The sequence below is a fragment of the Rhinopithecus roxellana genome, chromosome 20 (genome assembly GCF_007565055.1).
Source record: "Rhinopithecus roxellana isolate Shanxi Qingling chromosome 20, ASM756505v1, whole genome shotgun sequence".
Lineage (NCBI taxonomy): Eukaryota > Metazoa > Chordata > Mammalia > Primates > Cercopithecidae > Rhinopithecus > Rhinopithecus roxellana.
The window spans coordinates 23,797,089-23,823,804 of NC_044568.1; the positions used below are offsets into that span (position 1 = coordinate 23,797,089).

At 42.4% G+C, this 26,716-nt stretch overlaps 3 protein-coding genes across 6 annotated transcripts in view; all 3 read left to right on the forward strand.

Annotated features, from left to right (window-relative positions):
• LOC104655673 (chemokine-like factor) lies at window positions 1–15,116 on the forward strand. Of its 4 annotated transcripts, none has more exons than XM_010355175.2 (4): window positions 1–261; window positions 5,636–5,794; window positions 10,939–11,034; window positions 14,930–15,116. In XM_010355175.2, the coding sequence occupies exons 1-4, from the start codon at window positions 184–186 to the stop codon at window positions 15,053–15,055; spliced, it is 459 nt and encodes a 152-aa protein (XP_010353477.1). In that variant the 5' UTR covers window positions 1–183; the 3' UTR covers window positions 15,056–15,116. The 4 variants fall into 4 exon arrangements, with proteins under 4 accessions (XP_010353477.1, XP_030781351.1, XP_010353482.1 ...); XM_030925491.1 differs by lacking the exon at window positions 14,930–15,116 and adding an exon at window positions 11,508–11,624 and having other exon boundaries at window positions 30–261; XM_030925490.1 differs by having other exon boundaries at window positions 45–243; window positions 14,930–15,114.
• Window positions 11,549–20,596, forward strand: CMTM1 (CKLF like MARVEL transmembrane domain containing 1). The gene is made up of 4 exons (XM_030925488.1): window positions 11,549–11,624; window positions 15,127–15,990; window positions 19,264–19,422; window positions 20,465–20,596. Exons 2-4 carry the CDS (start codon window positions 15,559–15,561, stop codon window positions 20,498–20,500), a joined length of 627 nt encoding a protein of 208 aa, XP_030781348.1. The 5' UTR covers window positions 11,549–11,624; window positions 15,127–15,558; the 3' UTR covers window positions 20,501–20,596.
• Window positions 20,465–26,716, forward strand: part of LOC115892021 (CKLF-like MARVEL transmembrane domain-containing protein 1) — an 8,326-nt gene continuing 2,074 nt past the window's right edge. The window contains exons 1-3 of the mRNA XM_030925489.1: window positions 20,465–20,596; window positions 20,713–20,873; window positions 26,410–26,508. Coding sequence (XP_030781349.1) covers window positions 20,536–20,596; window positions 20,713–20,873; window positions 26,410–26,508 — 321 coding nt within the window. The 5' untranslated portion in view covers window positions 20,465–20,535. The remainder of the gene's footprint in view (window positions 20,597–20,712; window positions 20,874–26,409; window positions 26,509–26,716) is intronic.

Genomic DNA, 26,716 nt, shown 5'->3' on the forward strand with positions numbered 1-26,716 from the left:
ATGCGCAAGACCGACCGCGGCGCCGTGCGCATGCGCGCGGGAGAGCGGGAAGTCCAGCTGGGCGAGAAGTCTAGGAGGGCGGTGCTCGGCCGCGGCGGCGGTTGCTGTAGCTGCGCAGAAACTACTCGGGCAGCGTGCTGAGAAGAGTTGAGGAGAACTGCGGCTGCTCGGTCTGCAGGGGCGATGGATAACGTGCAGCCGAAAATAAAACATCGCCCCTTCTGCTTCAGTGTGAAAGGACACGTGAAGATGCTGCGGCTGGTGAGGCCCCGCCGCGGAGGGCGGGAGGCTGTTGAAGCTGCTCGGGGGCGGGAGATGTGGGTATGAAGTGCACAGCTGAACGCCCTGTTTGCTTTTCAACCTCGCTTTGATCAAGATTGAAAGGCAAGGCACGGCTTCGTGAGGGAAGAAGGAGAGAGATACGGCACCGTCCTCCCTCCCCTTAGGAGGGTTTAGGGACGCACATTCATGAAAACCAGAGAGGGCGGGGCGCCGTGGCGCACACCTGTGGTCCCAGTACTTTGGGAGGCCAGGACGGGAGGATCGCTTGAGCCCAGGATTTCGAGGCTGCAGTGAACCTTGATCGCACCACTGCACACAAGCCTAGGCGACAGAGAGATCCTGTCTCTTTAAAAACAAAACCAAAAACAAAACAAAACAAAACCTTTTTTTTAAAATTAAAAGGTACCAGGCGAGACAGCTGCAGTTACACCTCTCAGAAGCCCACAAGATTTGAAAGGAAAAAAAAAGCCTCAGGGGTTTCGGTAAATGTTATGTGGACTTCTATAAGACAAACGTTTGATGTGATTGAGTTCAAGGCTGATACAGCCCAGAACCAGGACAGAGAGAACTGCTCGTTTCTAGCAGCAGACTTCCTACCGGGAGCACTGCAGTCGCTTCTGAACAGTTTGGAGAAAGTTGATCATTTGGAGAGAAGTGGCCTAGCTAGTTAGAGAAGTGGAAACTGTCCTCGTTGAAGGAATCTATCCTAGAAACTCATCATTGAAGTAATTCACAGAGAAACCTTAAAGGGAAGGAAAAAATAAAGTGTTTTAAGTTTTAAAGAGTTGACATGGGAGAGGCAAAATGGAGATAATTCAAAGTTACAAGGAAAACATTTCCAATTAATGTGAGGAGGAATCTTATATTGGGAGATCTCCCAAAACTAAATGGCCACTTGGGAAGGCAGTGCATTCCCAGACAAAAGTACCAGGCATAGGTGAGCACTTGGTGAGGATGTTATAAAGGAGACTCAAACTGAAGGTGAGTGGGTTGAACAAAGTGCATATAAGATCCTTCCCACACCAAAAGTCTGTGATTGTGAGAAGTAGCTTTCATATCGTGTAAGTTGAGATACATAAGAGATTTAGAAAACAACTCTGGAGTCGAGGGAAGGAGAGAGAACTTTTGATTGGGAGTAAATACTCAGGACAAAAGTGACGAGAAGGTCTGGGATCTTGAACACTGAAAAAGGAAACATCTTGAACACTGAAGGGGGAACCATGTTCTGTGAGAATGGTTAGTTTTTGACATATTAATTTCCTCAACAAACCATTTGAATACTTAATATGGTCCAAACTCTGGGCTAGGAGCTGGAACAGCAAAGACAAACCAGGACAAAAATCCCTGACTCATGGAGTTCTTCAGTTTAGTTATGAGACAGACACATGAGCAGATAGTTAAGATACGTGATAAGGTGGAGATAGAACACAGAAGTGAGGCATCTAACTAAGGAGATAGGTGTCAGAAAAAAACTCTTCCTAGAGCAATCTAGGGTTGGATCTAAGAGCCACCTGACTAAAGGCATGGAGGCAAAAAATAGCACAATTGCTGCAGAGAAATATAAGAAGTTGAGTGTTACTTCATTTATTCAAATAATCTGTGTAATGCATGTCATGTGCCAGGCACTGTTCCAGCCTCTTGAAAAATACTAGTGAACAAAATACAAAGAGCCCTGCCCTCGTGGAGTACACATATTGGGATGGGAGGGCAGAGGAGGCAAACACAATAAATTTTAGTATTCTAGAAGGTGGTATGTGCAGTGGAACAAGAGAAAAGTAAAAGCCAGGTAAGGGAGTTTGTAAGGCCGGGAGGGAGTTGCAGAGAAAAGTTGCAATAATGAATAGAATTCTAGACTTTGTTGAGATGACATCTGATCAAAGATGTGACTGAGATGAGGGAGTTCGCTATGAGAATACCTGGAACAAGAGTGTTTGAAGCAGAGAAAATCCAGTGCGGTGTGGCCTTATGGCAGGAATGTGCGGGAAGGCATCAAGAAAGAGCAAGGAAACCAGCGTAACTGGACTGGGGTGAGTGAGTGAAGATGAGGAAGGTTTTAAGTAAAGTATATGATCTAACTTATATTTTTAAAGTATACTAGGCCAGGCCCAGTGGCTCACCCTGTAATCCCAGCACTTTGGGAGGCCAAGGCAGGCAGATCATTTGAAGTTAGGAGTTCCAGCAGCCTGACCAACATGGTGAAACCCCATCTCTACTAAAAATACAAAAAAAAAAAAAAAAAATTAGCCAGGCGTGGTGGCGCATGCCTGTAATCTCAGCTACTCAGGAGGCTGAGGCAGGGGAGTCACTGGAACCTGGGAGACAGAGGTTGAGGTAAGCCAAAATCACCCCACTGCACTCCAGCCTGGGTGACAGAGTGAGACTCCCTCTCAAAAACAAACAAACAAAAAACAAAATACTAGCTGCTATGTTAACAGTAGATTCGTAGGGAAGGACAGAAGGGGATTGCTGCAGGGGCAAAGGTAGAACCAAAGAGACCAATTGTAATAATCTGGGCAAGAGATGATGATGGTGGCTGGTGGTAGCAGAGCAGGTAATAAGTGGTCACATTTGGAATATAATATTTTAAAAGTAGCACCAACAAGATTTGCTGATGAGCCAGATGTGGGGTAAACAAAAGAGGAGTCCAAGACAGCTTCTAAAGTTTTTGGTTTAAGCAACTGGAAGGATGAGTCGCCATCCACTGAGATGAGACAGCCTATTGATGAAGCAAATGTGAAAAGAGGATCAGGAGTTTGATTCATGTGGATAAATTGTGAAGTAAGTCTTTTCTCAAGAAGTAGACAGGAGCCAAATTGTGGAAGATCTTGAAAACATAGTGAGAAGCAGGCTCTATTCTAAAGACCCTGGAGAGCCACTGAAGAATTTTGAATAGATGAAGAAATCCGTAAACAAACTTGCATGTTAGAAATTCCGTCATGATAGTTCATGGAAAAGATGCTGACGGCATTCGTTGTAAGGATGAAGAGGAGGGAGTGCCCAAAATGTTTAGGCATTAAGTGAGCAGGACCTGATTATTGATCAGTTGGGGAATGGGTAAGAACAGTGATCTTAGGTTCCTGGCATGGGTGATGAGGTAGATTGTGGTACCACCAGTTGAGGTTGTGAATCCAGGAGGAAGGGGCAGGATTTCAGCTTTAGACATGGTGAACTGAGATTCCTGTAGGTTATCCAGATAGGGATTCTAAATGGCTACTTAGGTGTGAAATGTGGGGAATGGACCTGGGTTAGAGACCCAGACTCTTTGAGTGGAATGAGAATGACAGCATTTTACAGGGGTGAATAAAATGAGAGGAACCCACCAAGAGAGAACAGTAGCAGAGGTTTAAAATCTCGGAGAAGTGACACGGGAACCAAAAGAAAACAGTAGTAGGGGAAGAACAGCCAATGGCAATAACATCATAGGGGTCCACTAGGATAAGGAATGAAAAATGTTGATTATAAAACAGCAACTGAAAGTACTGGAAAAAGAAAAAAACATTCATTAAATTTAGTATTTCTGAAATCACTGATGTTAGCAAAGGCAATATCCATAGAGTGGTAATGTCTGAGATACTATTAGTGAGATATTTAAAAGATAACTGGAAACAAAGGCCAGGAGCTTAGGAAAGATGTAAGAGCTGTAAATATAAATCACAGGAGGACCCAGTTTGACAGAAACCATAGAAAGTTTTAAGGAAATGGAGTAATCACCAGTGCAAATTACCATGATGCAGAAAGGTTACAGAGGATAGGGACTGAAAAAGTGACCCTTCATTTCATAATCTGTGGGCTGAAGACCTTGGTCCAGCAGAGTAATTGGAGTAGTTGGAGATGATGTGTTGCTAATAGTAATTATATTAATTATAAAGAATGAAGTTACTTAGTAACTATTAGTAATCAAACTGACCAATTTAGAAGTTTAAAAGAAGGGCATATTTATGCTAATAAAGTAATTGGAAGAATTATAAATAAGTAACCTATATGGACTTAAAATGAGTATGTATATGTTACCAGCTGACAGGATATTTTAAAAGTCTAGCCAGGGAAGACTCTTAACCAAACTGTTTACCAACAGCACAGAGCTTTGGAGAGAGCTTTATTTCCTAAGAACATTGACAGAACTCCCCTGGGACCCACCAGCTTAATTTTTTTTCACTTAACATTGCCATGTTCTGTATCTTCATTTGGAAATGAAGAAATTTCAGAGGTTTTTTTTTTTTTTTTTCACTTAAAATAGCATAGATTCTGATTGCATTGTTTAGGTAGAAGTGTATAAAAAGTGGTACTTTGGTAATAAAGCTATTAAACGTCAGAATTGTTTTTCCTCTGACAATTTTTTTTTGTTTTTGTTTTTGAGACAGGGTCTGGCTCTGTCACTCAGGCTGGATGAAGTGCAGTGGCATGATCTCAGCTCACTGCAACCCCCACATCCTGGGTTCAAGCAATTCTCCTGCCTCAGCCACCCGAGTAGCTGGGATTACAGGCACCTGCTACCACACCTGGATAATTTTTGTATTTTTAGTAGAGACAAGGTTTCACCATGTTGGCCAGGCTGGTCTCAAACTCCTGACTTCAGGCAATCCGCCTGTCTTGGCCTCCCAAAGTGCTGGGATTACAGACATGAGCCACCGCGCCCGCCCTGACAATTTGTTTTGAACTTTGCTCCTCAGTATTTTTCTGGCAACATTCTAAGTTTAAATCTGACAGTAGACTCCAGATTGTTAAGAATTAAGGAGTGATAAATGGATGGTAAGAAATTATAGACAGCCAGTAGACAGCCTTTTTGAGGAAGCATAACAACAATAGAAAACAAAACAAGGGTTTCTGTGGGGAGCAGGATAAAAGGAAGGAGTATGTGTGTGTATATTTTAAAAGAAGACAACTGAGATGTTTCTAGGATGATGAGAAAAGGAGCTAGCAGAGGATGGATTGAAAGTACAAGAGGGAATGGAAGTATTTGGTGGAAAAAGATCAAGAGAACTGATGTGGGAAGTGATGGTGTCAGAAACACAAGAGGAATAATTAATTAGACTTAAAATAGAGAGGAATACCCAGTCCTCAAAAAGACAAAGATAAGTCAATATCCATACACTTTAGCCATGGCTGTTTTATATGTGTGTGTGTATGGCAGAAACCCCAGTATCTGGTTATTTTTGTTTATTTGGAGATGAGGTCTCATTATGTTGCCCAGGCTGGTCTTGAACTCCTAGCCTCAAGCAATCCTCCTACCTCAGCCTCCCAGAATACTGGGAGTACACACTGTGCCCAGCCTATTATTTTAGAAATTATCATTTTTACAGTTTAAATTTGTATTCAGTTGTCACTGAATAAATCATGGGTTTTTTTCTTCTAGGCACTAACTGTGACATCTATGACGTTTTTTATCATCGCACAAGCCCCTGAACCATATATTGTTATCACTGGATTTGAAGTCACCGTTATTTTGTTTTTCATACTTTTATATATACTCAGACTTGATCGACTAATGAAGTGGTTATTTTGGCCTTTGCTTGTAAGTGTTCAGTTTCATCCTTAAATTTTACTTTTTCCTACCATAATAAGATATTTTAATGAACTCTGTTTTTTGTTTCTCTTAAACCCTTAAGGTAATCTCTGATAGGCTTAGGAAGGAGGAGCCCTACCCATTGCTAGTGTGCCCTGTATTGCCTTGGGAGAGGGTCTTAAGGATGCAGGGCAGCCACAGAGCATACGTTCTCTGTGCACATATATCAGTAGATTCGGCTGACACTTCTGTTAGAATTTGCTTGGATACATCTTCTAAAGAAATTTAAATTTAGGACCATGTTAATAAAATTACAGTGCTTTCTTAATCTTTATTACCTATTTGAATGCATGTTAATATGGCCTCAAAATTGGGATAGAGATGGAAAGAGATACACAAGTATCTATCCTTGCACATCCTTGGTCACTAAATGGAAAATCAAACTAATTGAGGAAGCTAACGTACAATGTTATCTCACTTGAAAATATCTGTAGTTATTACTAAATAATGTTAGCACCTCTGATATTTCATAGTATATAGACTGCAACCTGCCATACTCATATTATTAGGAATAACTGCCCAGTGGAATGCCCAGATGGTTCTGAAAACTGTCAAATTGGGCAGATTAAAGTTATTCATTAAGATGTATGCAGCCCCTCAGACTGGACTAGAAGCTGATTCTAAGAAAAACTGAGTGACTTCTCCTCTGTCCTCTTGCAAGTCTCATCCCCAGCATCCTGTCTCCGTAGATCTCCCTCCTAAACCCTCCTGCTGCCCTTCTCCTCTTTGGCTGTACTAATTGCTGCCATGTCTTCCTCGGCTGCACTGGTCTCATCCTCTTGGATGCCACAGTACTAATATCTAAGCTGATAATTCGTATCAACAAGAAAAGACTTCAGAGCTATTCTTAAACCATAAGCATGCCTTTAAATGATACCTTCTGGAACCACCTTCAAGGCCAGTGGCAAGCATTTCAGGCAAATCATAAACTTTTTAAAAGTCCTCAAAGGGAAAAGCTGGGAAATAGGATATTCATAGCACCTCTCAAAACTATTTAATCTACACTTCGGGGCTCTACTTGCTTGGAGGGAGGTCTAGGAAAACAGTGCAAAGTCTTCCTCAGTTGGACCTCATTTAGTGGCAGAAAGGGTTAAACTAAATTGTTCTAAATATTTCTTCAAGAAGATAATGAACACTGGTCCACATCCTCTTTGTCTTGCGTAGTTGCTCTTCACAGCTTCTGTAGAGTTTAATAAAACACATTTTAGCCTTTCTTTTTCTCCAAACATAATTCCTTGGAGTTTCTTACATGTCCCAGTAATAAACCTAGAGCCGGGAGTGTAACAGAATAGACTGAGAGAGAGTTGCTTATATGTAGCACACTAAAAGGAATAGTCCCCAAATCTCTAAGGATCAAACTTTACTGATATTGTATCTCTTAGAAATGGGGTGTTATATGGGTAACTAAGTTTTTGCTCCGTTACGAAACCCAGAATCCTTTCTGATCTTTGTCTAATGAAATTATTTATTTAGCAAATGTTAAGTATTTGCTAATCCTAGATTCTGTAATTGGTTCTTTGGTAAGACAAAACAAAAATCTTGTACCTCAGAGACTTTAAATGCACCCAGGAAGCAACACAGGGAATAGGTGCTGTGATAGATACACACCTAGGATGGCATGGATGCAACCCAGCGAGGGAAAGGGACCAGATCACAGTAGGCTGTGAAGAAAAACTGCCCAAACTGAGGGCTGAAGGATGAAACGTAGTTAGCAGATGACTGAGACAGGGAAGGGAAAGTGCTTTTCTGCTGGAAAAGCAGCAGCATATGTGAGGGTCTAGGTGGAGAAAGAGCATGACCCTCCAGGACCTGCAGGTGTATCTAAATGGTTGGGTATTGAGTTGTGAACAAGAGCCCGGGCAAAAGTGAGGTTTGAGACAATGGGGTCAGGGCATACAAGGGTTTATGTGCTCTGGACTTTAACCCAAAGCCTAATGGGAGTTGTTGGAGGTTTTTAAGTAGGAGAGTGGCATGATCAGATGATCAGCCTCTATATCTTGAGAGGATACTGACAGAGGAAGAATACGTTTAAGGAAGGGTGCAGCAGAGCCGTATGTAATGAGTTTAGCTTGATAAATACTAGATATTAGTTACTCATGCGATATTCATATGGAGATGTTCAGAAATGGTGTGAAACTTAAGAGGAGCTAGAGCCACACTTTAGGAGTCATCACCTTGTGATGTTAACTGAGCTTGGACTGGCCAAAATGGCTCAGAAAGAGTGTAGAGAGAGCTGAAGGTAAAACTGGGAAACGCCAACATATGAGACGAGACGTGGCCAGAAAAGGCAGGAGAGCACCCAAGTGAGACTGGTGTCACCGAAGCCAAGACGGGAATACATTTCAAGAAGAATGGACACATGTAAACAGAAAGATAAGTCTCTCTCTCTCTCTCTCTCTCTCTCTCTCTCTCTCTCTCTCTCTCTCTCTCTCCCCTCTCTCTCTCTCTCTCTCTCTCTCTCTCTCCCCCCCCCCCCCCGCCCCCCAGGTGACCTTTTCCAGAGGAGTTTGCCTAAAGTGGGCAAGTGACAGGAAAGTTGTGGGACTGAGCAGGGAAGGAAAGAGACAACTAGAGGAGTCATCTCTGAGTTGAGGAAATATGGTCAGAGACAAATAAAAGTAATGAATAGAGTGAGGTCCCTGCAGAGTGGAATTGGAGCCAGAGCACAGGTGCAGAAGTTGCCTGGGGCTCTTACCTAAAGTGTAGGACACAGAGATGGCTGACTGTTCCAATTCATCTGTAGGTGGGGAAAAGGTAAGTTGTAAGTACTTCCATCTGCTAGCCACTGCCTTTGCTAACTAGGAGAGGGCTTGGTCATCTCCACTCAAACTGTCCCAAAGTTGTTGTCCCTGATACAGTCTGCAGAGCAGACCTTCTCTGATTGTTCCCCCCAAGAGCCCCAAATGACAGAAAACACAAAAAAATGAGTCAACCCATGGCTTTGAGGTGGTATCTAAGCATAGGCTCAGAATTCCTTTGAAATCCCTATTTTTGTAATTAAGTTTACATTCTACTCTGTGGCATATAGATGTTTCATTTTTAATATAAAAGAAATGGTCTAAATTACTCTTGAGGATCATTGGTGTTCCAGGGTAGGCATATCCTTTTTTTCCCCCTGTGGTTCTCTGCCCTCCCTAGAACACTGCTTTGATCCAAAGCCATCTATAAACACTTGCCCAGATTGCTCACAGGAGGCAGGCTGCCTGTCTGAAGCAGGGGTATGGTCTGTTGCCTTTTGAAGGAGAGCAAAAAATCCAACACAAAAGAGAGTTAACCTAGAATAGTTGTCTCAGTGTCTCCTACAAATGATAACTTTTTTCTTCCTAAGTGTATCTGACCTTGCCCTGCCCCCATTGAACCTCTTCTTTCTTTCTAATTGCTTTTCTAAATTACCAGAGTTTTGCAGTTTGCTATTTGTGTTATTCCTTCCTGCCTGTGGTTATCTGCAAACATACATACACCTTTCTCAGCTAGACAGTTTACCTTTCCCACACTACACATCCATTTTAAAAATGTAAAATTGCACTTCTTGACATCACAGTTAAGAATGAAACTAATTTTTACTTTGTGAAAATTTTAAGCAAATGAGCTATATCATCAGCAATAATAGCATAATTGGTCATCCATTGCATAGAGATGCCTGTGGGGATTTCCTGAAAATTACCACTTTCTCTTAAGTGTGTGCTATTTTAAGTTTTATTAATTGCCTTTTTTTTTTTTTTTTGAGACTGAGTCTCAGAGTCTCGCTCTGTCACCCAGGCTGGAATGCAGTGGTGCAATCTCAGCTCACTGCAATCTCCATCTCCTGGCTTCAAGCAATTCTCCTGCCTCAGCCTCCCAAGTAGCTGGGACCACAGGCGCCCACCACCATGCCTGGCTAATTTTTGTATTTTTTAATAAAGACAGAGTTTCACCATGTTGGTTAGACTGGTCTTGAACTCCTGACCTCAGGTGATCCAACCGCCTCAGCCTCCCAAAGTGTTGGGATTACCATGACATGAGCCACAGCGCCCAGCATTAATTGCATTTTTAGTAACTTGAAGTTTGATATACAATGTAGACTACTCTGCATTTTCTTATGTTATTAAAAATGAGCAGTTTTGGCCAGGCGCGGTGGCTCAAGCCTGTAATCCTAGCACTTTGGGAGGCCGAGACGGCCGGATCGCGAGATCAGGAGATCGAGACCATCCTGGCTAACACGGTGAAACCCCGTCTCTACTAAAAACTACAAAAAAACTAGCCGGGCGAGGTGGCGGCGCCTGTAGTCCCAGCTACCTGGGAGGCTGAGGCAGGAGAATGGTGTGAACCCGGGAGGCGGAGCTTGCAGTGAGCTGAGATCCGGCCACAGCACTCCAGCCTGGGTGACAGAGCGAGACTCCGTCTCAAAAAAAAAAAAAAAATGAGCAGTTTTACTTCCCATGGCACCCCTTCTACCTTAAACTTTCTACATAATACATCATCTACTTTATTTCCTAATCAGATGGGTTTTCCCTCCAACTACATTTATGTTAAGTAAAAAAGAAATAAAAAGCTTTTTAAGTAAGATTGGCATATTACAGGTAAAAGAAAACCACTAGGTGTCATTATAGACCAGATACTATCTAGGTATCATTTTACGGTGACATTTTGGTTTCCTGAAAGATATGTGCTAAATGAATTTGTTTAATAAAATGAAACTTTCAAAATATTTAGGAAGCTGACTCCTTTTGTTGAAACAGAGTCTCACTCTGTTGCCCAGGCTGTAGTGCAATGGCGTGATCTCAGTTCACTGCAACTTCTGCCTCCCGGGTTTAAGCAATTTTTGTGCCTCAGCCTCCCGAGTAGCTGGGATTACAGGCATGTACCACCATGCCCGGCTAATTTTTGTTTTTTTAGTAGAGACGGGGTTTCACCATGTTGGCCAGGCTGCTCTCAAACTCCAGGCTTCAGGTGATCTGTCCGCCTCCTAAAGTGCTGGGATTACAGGCGGGAGCCAGTGCATTTGGCCTGCTGACTTTTGTTTGTTTTGTTTTGTTTTGTTTTGTTTTGGTTTGTTTTGTTTAGCATTACTTGGTAGTCTTCATGTAAGACTCAGCTTTATTGTGTGTTTTTAGGATATTATCAACTCACTGGTAACAACAGTATTCATGCTCATCGTATCTGTGTTGGCTCTGATACCAGAAACCACACCATTGACAGTTGGTGGAGGGGTAAGTGGAAGTCTTTCTGCTTTCTTTCTTCAGGTTTTATCAGAATGCAAATTTATTTGGAAAACAGATGTAAGAATAGAAAGCTATACTGTATTCATCCTTGAGATTCTTAGGCTAATATACAGTGCCTAGTGGCTCAATATTTTTGTCTGTGAATGCTTGCCCTGATTAACGTGAAGGAGTATGATTTGATACTAGACGCAGAATTAACCCAATAAAGAGGTTCCTACAGATTTCTTATAGGTACGTAGGGCTAGACTAGACCAACAAAAGCTACTGGAATCAGTTACAGCACTTAGCTCTGAGAAACCTGATACCAAGCAAAACAAAACAAAAAGATGGATGAGTTTCATAGCTCTCCCTTTTATAGAAAAGGATACATACCACTTGTTAAGATGAGACAGACTGTTTTGAGCTCGGTTATTTCTTGTTCAGATCCTTCAGATAGAATATAATAGATGATGTCCTTACAGTAAGGAAACATTGGCAGGGCACCTTGCAACTAAAGGATCATTTTGAACACTGCTTGAAGAGAAGCAGATCCATTCCATCAGACTTCATCCTAGAAAGCAAGCCAGAAAATGACTCAGGTAATTTATAGTTCTATCTGATACTCTTCTGAGATTTCTCATACAAGGTTCAAAATCACTTAGCTTTTCTAGGTTCTGACCTAAAGAATTGAATTAGAAAGTTCTTAAATAAGGCCGGGCGCGGTGGCCCAAGCCTGTAATCCCAGCACTTTGGGAGGCTGAGACGGGCGGATCACGAGGTCAGGAGATCAAGACCATCCTGGCTAACACGGTGAAACCCCGTCTCTACTAAAAAAAAAAATACAAAAAACTAGCCGGGCGAGGTGGCGGGCGCCTGTAGTCCCAGCTAATGTAGTCCCAGCTACTCGGGAGGCTGAGGTAGGAGAACGGCGTAAACCCGGGAGGCAGAGCTTGCAGTGAGCTGAGATCCCGCCACTGCACTCCAGCCTGGGCGACAGAGCGAGACTCCTGTCTCAAAAAAAAAAAAAAAAAAAGAAAGTTCTTAAATAAATCTTCTTACTTCCATGTTCTTTCATAGTATGGGTCACTTAGGAGAGTTCTCAGCCATATATGTCAGAACCCATCTCCCTTAGGCCCTAAGCAACTTCATGAGGAGTCAGAATTATTCTAGAAATGAGATAGCTCTGTGTCAATTTCCCCCAGTTGTTTTTGAAGATAATACACATCTTTCTACTATGAAGGAGGAGGGACCAGGCATAGGATTTACTTTCATTCACTTTTTTACTCGTTCATTAATTTACTCATTTCTTAAGTATACTTTGGCAGGGGCTGACAAAATATAGAGTTGTGCTGTTCAGTATAGTAACCGTAGTTGCTAGGCAATGGGGCTACTGAGCACTGGAAATGTGGCTAGTCTGAATCAAGATCAGCTGTAAGCACAAAAATACACATTGAATTTCAAAGATTTATTACCCCCAACAAGGATTGTAGAATATTTTGTTAATAACTTTGTTGATTACATGTTAAATGATAATGTTTTAGATATACTGAGCTAAATATATTAAAATCTATGACTTTTCTTTTTTTTTTTTTTTTTTTTGAGACGGAGTCTCGCTCTGTCACCCAGGCTGGATGGAGTGCAGTGGTGCCATCTCGGCTCACTGCAAGCTCCGCCTCCCGGATTCACACCATTCTACCTCAGCCTCCCGACTAACGGGGACTACAGGTGCCTGCCACCACCCCCGGCTAATTTTTTGTATTTTTAGTAGATATGGAGTTTCACTGTGTTAACCAGGATGGTCTCAATCTTCTGACCTCGTGATCTGCCCACCTCAGCCTCCCAAAGTGCTGGAATTACAGGCGGGAGCCACCACGCCTGGCTGACTTATTTTTTTCTTTACATTGATAATGTGGCTGTTAAAAAATCTTTAATTATGTGGCTGTGTTACATTGGTGACTCACATTATGCTGCTTTCAGATAGCACTGACTAGAGTGTGAGCCCTGTCCTCAAGTTGCTTAGAACCTAACACAGGAGACACAAGTGGAAACCGCTGTATATAAGTTGTTGACAGGGAGCTGCAGAGTGCAGAAAAGAGGAAACTACCTCTCTGGCAGTGGAATTGCTGTTTGCTGAGAATAAAGGAGAAAAAAAGGGAAGAGTTTCCAGGTAGGGGAGCCAATAGTGTACAGAGTGCTAGTCATGAAAAGATTGGTAGGAGGTATTCAGTGTGGTCAGAACCTAGGAGGCAGTGGCTTCAGACTCTGGGTGGAAAAGGAGACTGAGAGCCATGTCTGGAGCCAGGAAACCAAACTGCCTGACCACTGGATGAAGGTGACCAAACAGCATGCAAGGAATGGCATCCCCCTCCCCGACCAGGCACCAGCTCTCAGATAGCCATCAGAGAGTCTGAAGGTCCCCACGTGTTCTTGTTTATTGCTTTTATCTCAATTTTACTTTTTTTTTTTAAATTTCCTCAAAGCACTTTATTATGTTTACAGGTAATGTATACATATATGCATATATGTACATATATGTGTATATAAGTATACATATACATACATACCAATATGAGGATGAAACTGGTTCCAAGAGCGTTTGAGGAACAAGGATATATATAGTACATCAGGAAAGACATTAAAAGGATGTTAGAATAGGATAGCTGGGTTGGATACAACATTGGTTAGTGACCCACGGGACAACAGAACAGCAATCTTTAAAGTTATCTTTTTTACTTGACAAAAATCTATAATTTAACATATAATTCCGTAGTGTCTAGTCTCTAATCAAATAGGAAATAGCAAAGTCAAACATGAGTAATCAGATAAATTGTCATGGAGTGGGCTATTGAAATAATATACTGGTAAGACATCAAAAGGACTTGCTGTACCCTTTTATCCTTATTTTCAAGTTTTATACTTTTTTTTCTTTTTTTTATTATTTTTTTTATTATTATACTTTAAGTTCTAGGGTACATGTGCATAACGTGCAGGTTTGTTACATATGTATACTTGTGCCATGTTGGTGTGCTGCACCCATCAACTCGTCAGCACCCATCAATTCATCATTTATATCAGGTATAACTCCCAATGCAATCCCTCCCCACTCCCCCCTCCCCATGATAGGCCCCGATGTGTGATGTTCCCCTTCCCGAGTCCAAGTGATGTCATTGTTCAGTTCCCACCTATGAGTGAGAACATGCGGTGTTTGGTTTTCTGTTCTTGTGATAGTTTGCTAAGAATGATGGTTTCCAGCTGCATCCATGTCCCTACAAAGGACGCAAACTCTTCCTTTTTTATGGCTGCATAATATTCCATGGTGTATATGTGCCATTATCTCAATTTTACTTTCTTAAGGCCCATTTAGAATCTCACCCCTTAAGCAGATGTAACCTAGCCTTTGAGAGTTCACTTTGGATCATCTTATTAAACTGATTAAAACATCATTCAGTTTTCTGGAGCTGCAGTCCCCATGATTTAATACTGAGCTGGTGTTAACTTTGACCTTTTCTTCTATAGAGTTTGTCAGTAGAGAAGTCAGAGTTGAACACTGAGGTTAGAAATATTGATAACTAAATATCCTCAGTAGGGCTTAAAAGGATACATGCAAGAGCAGGTCAACAGATAAAAGCAAACAAGTATGAATTTCAGAGCCTGCACTGCTTCATTATTTTTCTGCTCCCTTAAATTATCTTTTCTCTTTCTATAGGCAAGTATTTAGAAAACTTAGCAATGAAGAGAATAAGATGATCTCTGAAGTCTCTCCATGTTAGTATTAGGTGAAGCACAGGGAGCAATCCGAGTACCCTAGCAAGAGAGGAATCTGGTGGGCAGACCACTTAAAACTTGTGTGAATGACAGGAGTGGGGACCATGGTTAGGGCAGTGACGCGTGTCTTTCTTTCCAGGTGTTTGCACTTGTGACAGCAGTGTGCTGTCTTGCCGACGGGGCCCTTATTTACCGGAAGCTTCTGTTCAATCCCAGCGGTCCTTACCAGAAAAAGCCTGTGCATGAAAAAAAAGAAGTTTTGTAATTTTATATTACTTTTTAGTTTGATACTAAGTATTAAACATATTTCTGTATTCTTCCACATATTTTATGCAGTTATTTTAACTCAGTATAGGAGCTGGAGGAAGAGATTTCCGAACTCTGCGCCGGGCTCAGAGCACTACTGTAACTTCCAAGGGAGCGCTGGGAGCAGCGGGATCAGGTTTTCCGGCTCCCTGGCCTGGGTGGCAGGGAAGAATGTGTCGGGATCCACCTCAGGGATCTTTGACTCTCTTTACTGCCTCGCTGGCCAGCAGCTCCGAGGGGTGGGGTTACAGAGATTTTGAGTTCTCAGGCTAGACGGTGGCATTGCACCCCCTGTGGTAATGAGGTGGCTGAAAGGCTCAGCTTATCAGTGGGGCAGCGAGAGAGGCGGGTGCTCGCGCCAGAGGGGTTGCCAACAGCCGTTGGGACGCGACACTGGTTCCCAGGGGAGAGCCAGCCGCTGCTGCGGCCCTGGTTCGGACGGCCGGGCCCTAGGGACCCACCATGGATCCTGGAGACGCCAAACCTGAGTCGCCCGAGGCACCTTCAGGGAACCTAAAACAACCGGAGACTGCCACAGCCCTGCCAAGTAGCGGCAGCGTAGTGAGTTCTGTACCCAAGGCACAGCGCAACGCCTCAGCGAAGACCGCATCCCGGAAGCACCCTGCAGTCTCAATTCGCACTGCGAAGTCCGCAGCCACCGTACGTCCCCAAGGCAGTGAGGGCACCGCACCCTCAAAGAAAGCCACCACACGCCCACCCGCAGAGCCCACACTCCCACCCCCAACGCCCTCTGCACACACTGAATCCAAACTCTTAAATGAGACGGCGATCAAAGAGCGTGCGGAGGGCCGAGCCAAAGTCCCTTACAAATTCAGGGACAGCCTCAAGCGTTTTTCCTTCTCGCCCACTGGAATATTGAAGATCCTGAGAATGGTGAGCAGAGAGCTGGTGAGATCTAGCTGGGGGATGTGGCCGGCAGTGGCCTCGGGGAAATGCCCAGGGGGTGCCAGCTCCAGAAAGCTTCCATAATTTACTTTGCCACTCACCTTTGTTTTGCTTCACCTTTCCTCCCCACCGCCCCTTGCTCCCCACACACTAAACCTTTCCTACTAAACTTGCCTCTTTTTTCCCCCATTTTTTTTCTTTTCTTTATTATACTTTAAGTTCTGGGGTACACGTGCAGAATGTGCAGTTTTGTTACATAGGTATACACATGCCATGGTGGTTTGCTGCACCCATCAACCCGTCACCTACATGAGGTATTTCTCCTAATGCTATCCCTCCCCTAGACCCCCACTCCCTGCAGGCCCTGGTGTGTGATGTTCCCCTCCCAGTGTCCATGTGTTCAACTCCCACCTATGAGTGAGAACATGCAGTGTTTGGTTTTCTGTTCTTGCGTTAGTTTGCTGAGAATGATGGTTTCCAGCTTCATCCATGTCCCTGCAAAGGACATGAACTCATCCTTTTTTATGACTGCATAGTATTCCGTGGTGTATATGCGCCACATTTTCTTTATCCGGTCTATCATTGATGGACATTTGGGTTGGTTCGGTTTCCTCTCACAAAGGAAATTAGGGAAGCAATGAAGATAATAGGAATTTATAAGTTAGGAAACAAAAATAATAGAATCAATCAATACGAGAGCTGTCATTTGAAAGTCCTATTAAATTGATAAACCATTGGCCAACCAAGAAAAAAAGGGGGAAGAAAGGATGTATATTTAAAATTAGAAACAAGAAGGGGAAAAAATCACAAACATCAGTGAAACTGAAAGGATCTACGGAAGTACCTTGCAAAACAGATATGAATAATTGAATGAAATGGTTGATTTTCTAGAAGAATATAAATTACCAAAACTGATCCCAGAATAAGGAAAAATATAAACAGGGCAGTATAAACATAGAAGAAAATGAGAATTTTACCAAATGAGTATCTTTCAAAAATGTATCAGGCCCAGACCCTTTTACAAGTTAACTCTTTCAAGCCTTCATGGGATATAATTCTGACACTACTATAACTTTGTCAAAGAATAGAGAAAGAAGAAATACTTCTGAACTATCTTTACACATTCAGCATAATACTGATAGGAAAACTTGATGGAGTTCAGAAAAAGAAAACAAAGTAGAGATCTCACTTGCATCAGAACAAAATATCAATGTATTAGCAGATAATGTTCATCAGTACTTTTTGAAAATACAATACCACAAGAAAGAAACAGGATGATTCAACATTAAGACTCTATTAAAATAATTAACTGTATTATAAGTAAAAGGGAAAATGAGATATCTATCACATTATAAAAAATTAGAAGATTATGTCACAGAACATGTGACAAAATTCAACATTTGTCCCTGATTGCCAAGAAGGGAGACCAGTAAGACAGGATTATATAAATATTGCATTGACATTGTAAAAATAAACATTTCAAACTAAGAGTCAGCATATTTAAACATCAGAAGTATTATTTATTAAATGAGGGAAAAAATGATGCCTACTACACCATGAGTCAATTTTTTCTGAAACCACTAGTCATAATTAGGAAGGGGAAATAATATTTGAAAAGAGGTGGCCAGGCGCAGTGGCTCATATCTGTAATCCCAGCACTTTGGGAGGCCAAGATGGGCAGATCACCTCAGTCAGGAATTCAAGACCAGCCTGGCCAATATGGTGAAACCCCGTCTCTACTAAAAATACAAAAATTAGCCAGGCTTGGTGGAGCGCGCCTGTAGTCCCACCTACTCAGGAGGCTGCGGCAGGAGAATCGTTTGAACCCAGGAGGCAGAGGTTGCAGTGAGCTGAGATCACGCCACTACACTCCAGCCTGGGCGACAGAGCCAGACTGTCTCAAAAAAAACAAAAAGAGGTAAAATATATCCTTACTTTCAGCTAATATGATTGTATATCTAGAAAAACCCAAATCAACCGGAAACAATTTAGAGCCAGATAATTTAGTTAGGTGAGTCATTATTGTGTTAATAAATAAAAGCTTTCCTAGACAAATAACCACTTAAAATATAAGAAAATATTTCGGCCGGGCGCAGTGCCTCACGCCTGTAATCCCAGCACTTTGGGAGGCCGAGGCAGGCAGATCACGAGGTCAGGAGATCGAGACCATCCTGGCCAACATGGTGAAACCCTGCCTCTACTAAAAATACAAAAATTAGCCGGTATAGTGGCACGTGCCTGTAATCCCAGCTACTTGGGAGGCTGAGGCAGGAGAATCGCTTGAACCTGGGAGGCAGAGGCTGCAGTGAGCTGAGATTGCGCCACTGCACTGTGGCCTGGCGACAGAGCAGGACTCCATCTCAAAAAAAAAAAAGAAAAAAGGAAAATATTTCTCTTTACAACAGTAATCAAAATGATCAAATATCTAAAAATAAGTGAAATGTGATATACATACAGGAAGAAAACTTTAAAACTCTCCTGAGAGATATTTTTTGAAAACCACTAAAATAACTGGAAAGACATACTTTGTTCTTGAGAGAAACTGAATTCTGTAATTTTTCCAAATTATAAGTGAGTATTTCATTTAGAAATCCCAACTCAAATGCCAACAGGCTTAGTCTGGGGAACTTGACCAACACAAACATGGCAGACATAAACAGTCTGAGAATTAGTAATAAGAGGAAGACTAGGCCAAACAATAACTCTGTATAGAGTGAATTGTCTATAACTTAGAGTACTAGAGAAGGAAGCAGCAATTCAATGGAAGAGAACAGTCTCAAGAGACCAAACTACATCTGAGAATTTAGTATACGATAAAGGTTGGATTGATCTGAAATCAGATCAGTGGGGATAATACTGGCATTTGCCAATAAATGATGTTGAGATAATCAGCAGCTGTTTGGAAAGAAAGAAAACGGAGGCTCTTCCTCACAGTTTCTACCAAAATCAATGTATATGTACTTTACCTGTATATATACAGACTTCTTTCTAGTATGAAATACAAACTGCTAATAGTGGTTACTTTTAAGGAGAGAGACTAAGGTTGGGTTGGGGGAAGAGAAATAAATTGATTTTTTTTATCCCTCTATACTATGTGCTTTTATTTTCATGTATTTCATTTCTTCAAAATATAAGAAATGTTAAAAATGTATGTGCAAAGCAGTATAGGCCACTGTACTGCAATATAATCATATTTATATTCTGACAATGTAGATTTTTTTAAATCATGCATTAAAACAAATCCTGTTTCTTTTCTTGCAGAGTCTTATCATAGGAGCATTAGCTTGTTTCATCATCGCCCAAGCCAATGAGTCATTTATAACAATCACAATTCTGGAAATCTTCATCGTCCTTTTTTTTATTCTAATATATATGCTAACCCTTCACCACTTGCTGACCTATTTACATTGGCCCTTACTTGTAAGTGTTCATTTTTACAATTCTTCAAATCCAAGCTTTGCCCTCAGCCCCAGAGTAAGGGCTCTCCTTAAGTGAAAACAACAGAGCTCTCTCTCTAGACAAGGACATAGCTGAGCTGTGACAGTTAGGGTGTTGCCCTGGTCCAGAAAGATTCCTTGGACCCTTGTGCCTGCAGGACAGCCAACACACCCCTGCTCCAGCCCTGAGTGTAAAACCCCTCATTATGGCACTAGACACTTGGTACTTTTCATCTTGTCCTAAAAAAAAAAAATTTACTTAGTACATAAAGTAGGTAAGCGCATTTCTCACCCATTGCTTGTGAAACAGTGCATGCTTCTACTTTGCAGAGAGCACTCTGATTATAAACATTCTCCCCAAAAGCAAAAGTTGATATGATGGCATTGTAGAAAATTGCTATGCATACCCTTAAAGATTGTACAGTCAACCTGTGTGTGTGTGTGTGTTAGGGTCCCTATCACAAAGAGGTGCCGGACTATCCAGAAAAAGACATTACAGAGCCTTCTTTAATAGCTTTTCCCAGACTTTCACATTCTTTTGAACAATTGCTAAAGCTAATCCCTCAGGTCTCAGACTAGAGAGGCAGTATGGTTTTGTCCAGAGACAGCCATGGGCCCGGATTCTGGCCCTGCCACCTTACTAGCCATGTAACCTTCAGCCTCAGTTTCCCCATTTAAGAAATACGGAGAAGGAAAAGTGTGATAATAACTACCTCATAGGGTTCCTGAAATATTTAAATGTGTGCAAAGCCAATAACATAGTATGTGACACAAAGTAAACATTCTAATGTCCAAAAAGAACAGCCACCCATCAGACCCATCAGATAGCTGGGGGGCGTTTGCCATTCTATCTTGCGCTGTGAACAATCCTAATTCAGAGCTTAGGCCTCTTCCACATTCCACTTCCTTATAGAACATTTTTCTAACCTTAAAGTCAATGTTCCTTTTGAGCTAAAACTCAAATATTGTCTTCAAATCTCTGAGAGATTTTTTGCAAAGGCTGCTGAGCTCTCTCTGTCCCACAGAATGCCGAGTACAGGAAGCGGACAAAGCAAATATGAGCAACTTTGATTGAACATGTGGAAGACTCTTAGTTATGGAGAGGTCTCTCAGGGGAAACTCAAATCTCTGTCCATGGAAATTTTCAAGAAGGGAAGGTAAAGTAACCATTTTTGAGCATATACTATGTGCCAGACACTTTTTCATGTTACCTTATTTAATCCTCACAACAACCCAGTGAGGTTATGGTCATCTCTCACCCCCGATTTAACAGATGAGAAAATTGGATTAAAGACATTCAATTGTCCGTGGCCATGTATAGGTGCCAGAAACTCAGATATGCACCCAGGTCTATCTGACTCTAAAGCCCAGACTGTCTCCAGACTTTACAAACTATTATCTTGTGATGGTTTTCTATCTCCATTCTCCATTAAGGTAAGAAACTCAGTGAAACTATGACTCTATGTCATCCTCAGATTCTCTACATTTTTTCTCTGTATCTTGTTTCCTCATGATTTTCTTAAAATACAGCACCAAAGGTGAATTAGTTATCCTGGTGGGTGTACACAGGCCCTTGGGGGTGGGTGACTGATAGCTCCACAGCACCATCAGCTATGGTCAGGAGGACCAGAGCCCTCTGAGAAATGGACTCACGCAGGCTGGGTCCACACATAAAGCTGGAGAGGGCCAGGAGATTCATATTTTGCTGTAGGGTCCAGCGGTAATGCCCAAGAAGTATCCCAGACAGAGGTAAGAACTAGGATCGCCTGAGCATGAACCGTGAGTGTCCTATGAGAAAACCTGTTCTCACAGTGGTCACAGAAAGTTCAACCCAGGTCTTGTAGGGTTACAGGCCTTTGGTCAACTCCAGTAAAGCCAGCCCCCCTTGCTGTGTCTGTCTTAAGTGACAGTATCCTCTTTTTGGGGATGACTATGGGAGCCCAGAGGTGATTCGGAGCCCCTGTCTTTTCCTGCTACTGCCCTCGAGAGCATAGGCCAGACCTGGCACAGCACAGGATATGCCTTGTGAGCTCCCAGGAGCTTCATGGTGGGGAAACTCTGTGTTACCAAGATGGTTGCCCAGTTATTCTGATGTTCAGCCCACACTATCAGGATACATAGGACACATAGTGAGCAACCACACAGTTGGTCAGATGGTAAGTGATCTAATTAACTTGGGAGTTTTTGAAAAAGACTCATCAAAACAGGACCCAAATTGCGTTCTCTTCTCCTATCTAGTCCTTTCCTTTCAAATCTGCTTTCTGATTCTGTGAGATGAAGGATGTGTACCTACACAATTTTTCAGAGGGGCAAGTAGCTACACTGTGAGGCCTTGGCATAGCAGGAAATGTGCTAGTTTCGTAAGGCTGTTGGTGCTGGGAGGTGATGACTTGGCACTTCAGAAGGCAGGCAGGCTGAGAATCAAGCTTCAGGAGTCACTTGGGACCTTATGATAAGGTCAGTGTGGGAAGCCATAGAACACACAGTCAATTTCATACTAGAACTGTTTTGAGTCGAGCTCTGCACAGCTTCAGAGACTTGCCCACAGCTGAGAGTGCCCAGCATACAGCTACCACTTCTTTCAGCCCTTCCCTCCAGGCGAGAAGCCTTGGCTCCCAGGAGGTATGGCATTAGGGTAAGGAGTACTGACTTTAAGTGGTGATTTCTAACTTAAAGGCTCATAAAAGGATAGAGTTCCTTATTTCCCTATTCCAATTATTGTTTGACAAAGGGGTGAGGGTAAAAGTCTCCACCAGGGAGACAAGAGTGTGATACATCAGGGCTTGGACTCAGCAGGGAAGCCCCAAAGAGAACTGACTGCAGATACAGGTGACCTGCTGAGATCTGTGGGCTCTGGGACCATATTTTGTCAAGGCCCCCTACTCTAGACAGAGGATGGACCCATACTCAGTCTCTGAGTTGCAGCTGTGAAGGGTGTGCCAGGGACCCTGACACCATGGGGAAGGCACAGGTCCCGCTCTCAACCCCTAACCTATGTTAGGGCCTATGAGGTCTCCTCAGATGGGCTCTTGGTGTTCTTGATTCATGTGAACTCACAGAATAAACGTGTCAGCTTCCACAGCACTGGTTTTGCCTGCAGACTTGAGAGTCCACAGCACTGGTTTTACCTGCAGACTTGAGAGTGGAATTAAATCAGTAAATAATTTAAACCCATTTTTACCAGCATGAGTCTGCATCAAAGCTAGGAAAAGTGCAATTTTCCTCACCCCACACATACTCTTCATTTTTAGGTTTACCAACTCTACCCACTCTAGCCTAGTGTCAGGTACCAAGATACCTAAGAAATTATGAATTCAAATTATTGTCTTCTAAATAGCTCATATTTTAAACACTTCTACATCATAAAGAATATAATCCGGCATGGTCAGAGAAACTGAGTTCTGGTGAAGCAGATGTTTTTGCCAACAGAAAGCAATTTTTTAAAAAGAATATAATAAACATTTTAAACTAAAAACAAAAAATGAAACCAATGAAAGTTGCAATTAGTTGAATACCAGATAATATTCATTGTTTGTAAATTCCTATTACAAATACTACATTTTGTGAAACAATTCATGTTTAATGTTTTTCTTTTTTTTTCTTTTCTTTTTTTTTTTTTTTTTTTTTTTGAGATGGAGTCTTACTGTGTTGCCCAGGCTGGAATGCGATGGCACGATCTTGGCTCACTGCAAGTTCCACCTCCCAGGTTCAAGCGATTCTTCTGCCTCAGCCTCCTGAGTAGCTGGGATTATAGGCACGTGCCACTGTGCCTGGCTAATTTTTGTATTTTTGGTAGAGACAGGATTTCACCATGTTGGCCAGGCTGGTCTCAAACTCCTGACCTCAGGTGATTCACCCACCTCAGCCTCCCAAAGTGCTGGGATTACAAGCTTGAGCCACCGTGCCTGGCCTGTTTAACTTTTTTCCTAATATTCAGTGTTTTGTTTTTTTTTTTTTTAATAAGCACTCATCATTAAGGCATCTTTCTCTTTCCCACTTATAATTCTACATGATTTTAATATCTCAGAGAATAGTTTGGAAGCTTTATGGAATAATTGTCAAGAAAAAACACATTTCTCATTTTAGTCAGAGAAGGCTACCTGACCCAATAAGGTATTTAAAGGGGAAAGAAAAATATAACAAGTAAGGATGATATTTATGAGGGAAGTGGAAGTCCTCCCGCACACGGCCAGGCTCAGCTGCAGTTTTAACACAGCCATCGGGGATATCTGTCTCTGCCCAGATGAGGCAAATAAGAGGGTCTGTGTCTGAGGCAAAAGGGAGGAGGTTAGCAGAAGAAGGCCCATGGGCACTCAAATCAGACTGCCCAAGGTCATAGCCACTTACTGGCTGAACAACCCTGGGCAGGTTGCTTACCCATCTGTAAACTGGGGATAATGAGAGTTTGTTGTGAGAATCAAATGAGATCACATATTAACACATTGGCATAGTAAGTGCTCAATAAATGTGAGCTAGCTATAATAGAAATGTTAGACGTAAGGCGAACCTTAGCTCCAGTGGACAGTTCAGGAGAGCACTTCTTTGTAAGTAAGGACCACAGTAAACTATAATGTCCATAGTCCCACAAGGAGATAAAATTATGACAGGAAGTTAAAGACTGGCTGGGCCTGGTCTGTGGTTGGTTTAGTATTATCATTATTGATGTGCTTTTGTTCAAATTGTTGTAATCTAAGACCACAGCTGGTTAGTGGTCAGAGAAACTGAGCTCTGCTTATATAGATATTTTGGCCAACAGAGAGCAATTTTTAAAAAAAGAATATTTGACTTTTGAAGTTTACACTCTGTTTCTCAGTTGTAAGAGTCCTTGTTCACATCTTTGACTACCTTGGTTTATACAATCCTCAGGTGTAAGCTTCCTGCAAACCTGCAAACCACTGTACCTGCCTCAGTCAGGCCTGCCCACTATGGGCAGACCTCTCGCTTAGCCTGCAGAACCCCACTGGGACTTACTTCCAACCTCCACCAGCCCTGCTACATACCCCTGTTCCAGTGTTAACTACCAGGCACCAAAACAGTAGGCATTAGTGCCTTTCCAAGAAGCAAGTCACATTCCACAATAGGGCTCCTCGGTCGCCAACCCCAACAGGAAGAACACCTAGAGTTTGCAGAGTGTTTACTATCTGTTAACATTTTGAGGGCAGATATGAACTTACATTTTGATGCACTCCCACCAGCTACTAGATGCCAGGCATGTTATCAGATGCTTTCAGATTCATTATGCCATTTAATCCTCAGACCCAATGAACCGCAGTCATTATCCCCATATTACAAATTAGCAAGTTGGCAGACTGGTGATAAAATATGCCCCATCTAGGAATTGGGAGGCCAAAAGAGTTCATCAACAAAAATACTTAGCTGATTGGTGCTGTATCATTTTGACCCTCCAGACCCATTCCACAGAAAATGCCAAAGAGGGATTGGACGCTGCACTTCCAGACTAGGAGAATAGCGCATTTCCTCCTTATTTGGGTGTCACTGATGGGAGGCAATAGTGAGATGAGTTCTGATTCCACCCGTTATTCAATCCTAGGCAGCTGAAAAACTCCAAGCCTCCACCATGTCCTTTGTAAACGGGATGATGACAATTCTGACTTTGGAGACTGCTTTGTGAGGGTTAAATGAGATCAAATGATGTACTGGGAAATGCTTGGCCCATCAAAGAGCTCCATTGGAGCCATTGTGATTCCATGATAACATACACTGGATGGCAGTGCTCCTTGCTGTGTTTGGACTAGTGCACCAAAAAGATGACATTACCAAGGCAGACCATCAAGACTCAAAGACTTAAGCTATTCAGATTAGGTGTCTGGCCAATATTGTGGTTATGTTCTCCAGGCTTTTGCCTCTAGCCATACACTGCTGCCACTGACACACTGCGTTCTCGTTCTTCCATTATTGTTTTGCTAAGAAAGCTCAGCCACTGCTCACCCAGGAGGGCACTGCCACCCACTCATCCTCACTCTTCATTTCAGCACCCAAAGAAGCCGGTTGGGCTAGCAGTTAAAGAACTCAGGACTGGCCAGGCACCATGGCCCACGCCTATGATTCCAGCACTTTGGGAGGCCGAGGCAGGTGGATCACCTGAGGTCAGGAGTTCATGACCATCCTGGCCAATATGGAGAAGCCCTATCTCTACTAAAAAATACAAAAATTAGCTAGGCATGGTGGCAGGCACCTGTAATCCCACCTACTCGGGAGGCCGAGGCAGAGATTTGCTTGAACCTGGGAGGCGGAGGTTGCAATGAGCCAAGATAGCACCATTGCACTCCAGCCTGGGCGACAAGAGCGAAACTCCGTCTCAAAAAAAAAACAAAAAACTCGACAGAAATCCAGTTGAAACGCAGAAGGAGCACAACGAGCCTGCAGATGTCGGGGCACACCCAATTCTGGCCATCTTTCAGGAAACAGCAGAAAACATTCACTCCAGAATATCAGGCCTGCTCCTCAGATGAGTTCATATGCTCTTATCTCCAGAGCACTGGCTTTACCTGCAGATTTGGGAGAAGTAAACCAATAATTAAAGTGCTCATCTAAAATTTTATTTTTATATTAAAACGAATGAGTTATGGAATAGAATGCAGAATTTACATTAAAAATACAAGACTTTACACATTTATGGAGGGCCAATTTGGGCTAGGACCCTTGACCACTAGGTTTTTTCATGCTCACTTTCCTATTCCCTTTGTGGAAAAAGTTGTCAGCTTTTTTTCTAATGGTATTCTTTAATGAAAATAAACCTGTTCCTACAGACAAAGTCATATCTAGGATCTTAAAATCACATAAACTCATGTCTCTGGACGATGTAAGAATTATGCCTCTGAGGGTGCCTCCTCATCTTAATCAAATGGAAAGTTTTTAAAAGGCATCTATTCTTAGATGTGTAATTGACCAGTTTTAATATTTATGAAATTTTTGTGTAAACTTGATAAATTTCAATTCTTTATTATAGGATCTTACCAACAGTATCATTACAGCTGTGTTCCTTTCAGTAGTTGCCATCTTGGCCATGCAAGAAAAGAAAAGAAGGCATTTGTTCTATGTCGGAGGGGTAAGTAGAGGCCTTCATGACTCCATTTAAGATCAGTATTCCGGCCAGGCACGATGGCTCACGCCTGTAATCCCAGCACTTTGGGAGGCTGAGGTGGGCAGATCACAAGGTCAGGAGATCAAGACCATCCTGGCTAACACAGTGAAACCCTGTCTCTACTAAAAAATACAAAACATTAGCCAGGCATGGTGGCGGGCACCTATAGTCC

Bases quoted from the DNA above. Each gene is read 5' to 3' on its own strand.
- CMTM1 (XM_030925488.1), top strand. From the start codon at position 15,559: ATGGATCCTGGAGACGCCAAACCTGAGTCGCCCGAGGCACCTTCAGGG. The intron at 15,991-19,263 runs GTGAGCAGAGAG...CTTTTCTTGCAG, and splicing joins TATTGAAGATCCTGAGAATG to AGTCTTATCATAGGAGCATT. The intron at 19,423-20,464 runs GTAAGTGTTCAT...TCTGTCCCACAG, and splicing joins ATTTACATTGGCCCTTACTT to AATGCCGAGTACAGGAAGCG.
- LOC104655673 (XM_010355175.2), top strand. From the start codon at position 184: ATGGATAACGTGCAGCCGAAAATAAAACATCGCCCCTTCTGCTTCAGT. The intron at 262-5,635 runs GTGAGGCCCCGC...TTTTTCTTCTAG, and splicing joins ACGTGAAGATGCTGCGGCTG to GCACTAACTGTGACATCTAT. The intron at 5,795-10,938 runs GTAAGTGTTCAG...GTGTGTTTTTAG, and splicing joins GGTTATTTTGGCCTTTGCTT to GATATTATCAACTCACTGGT.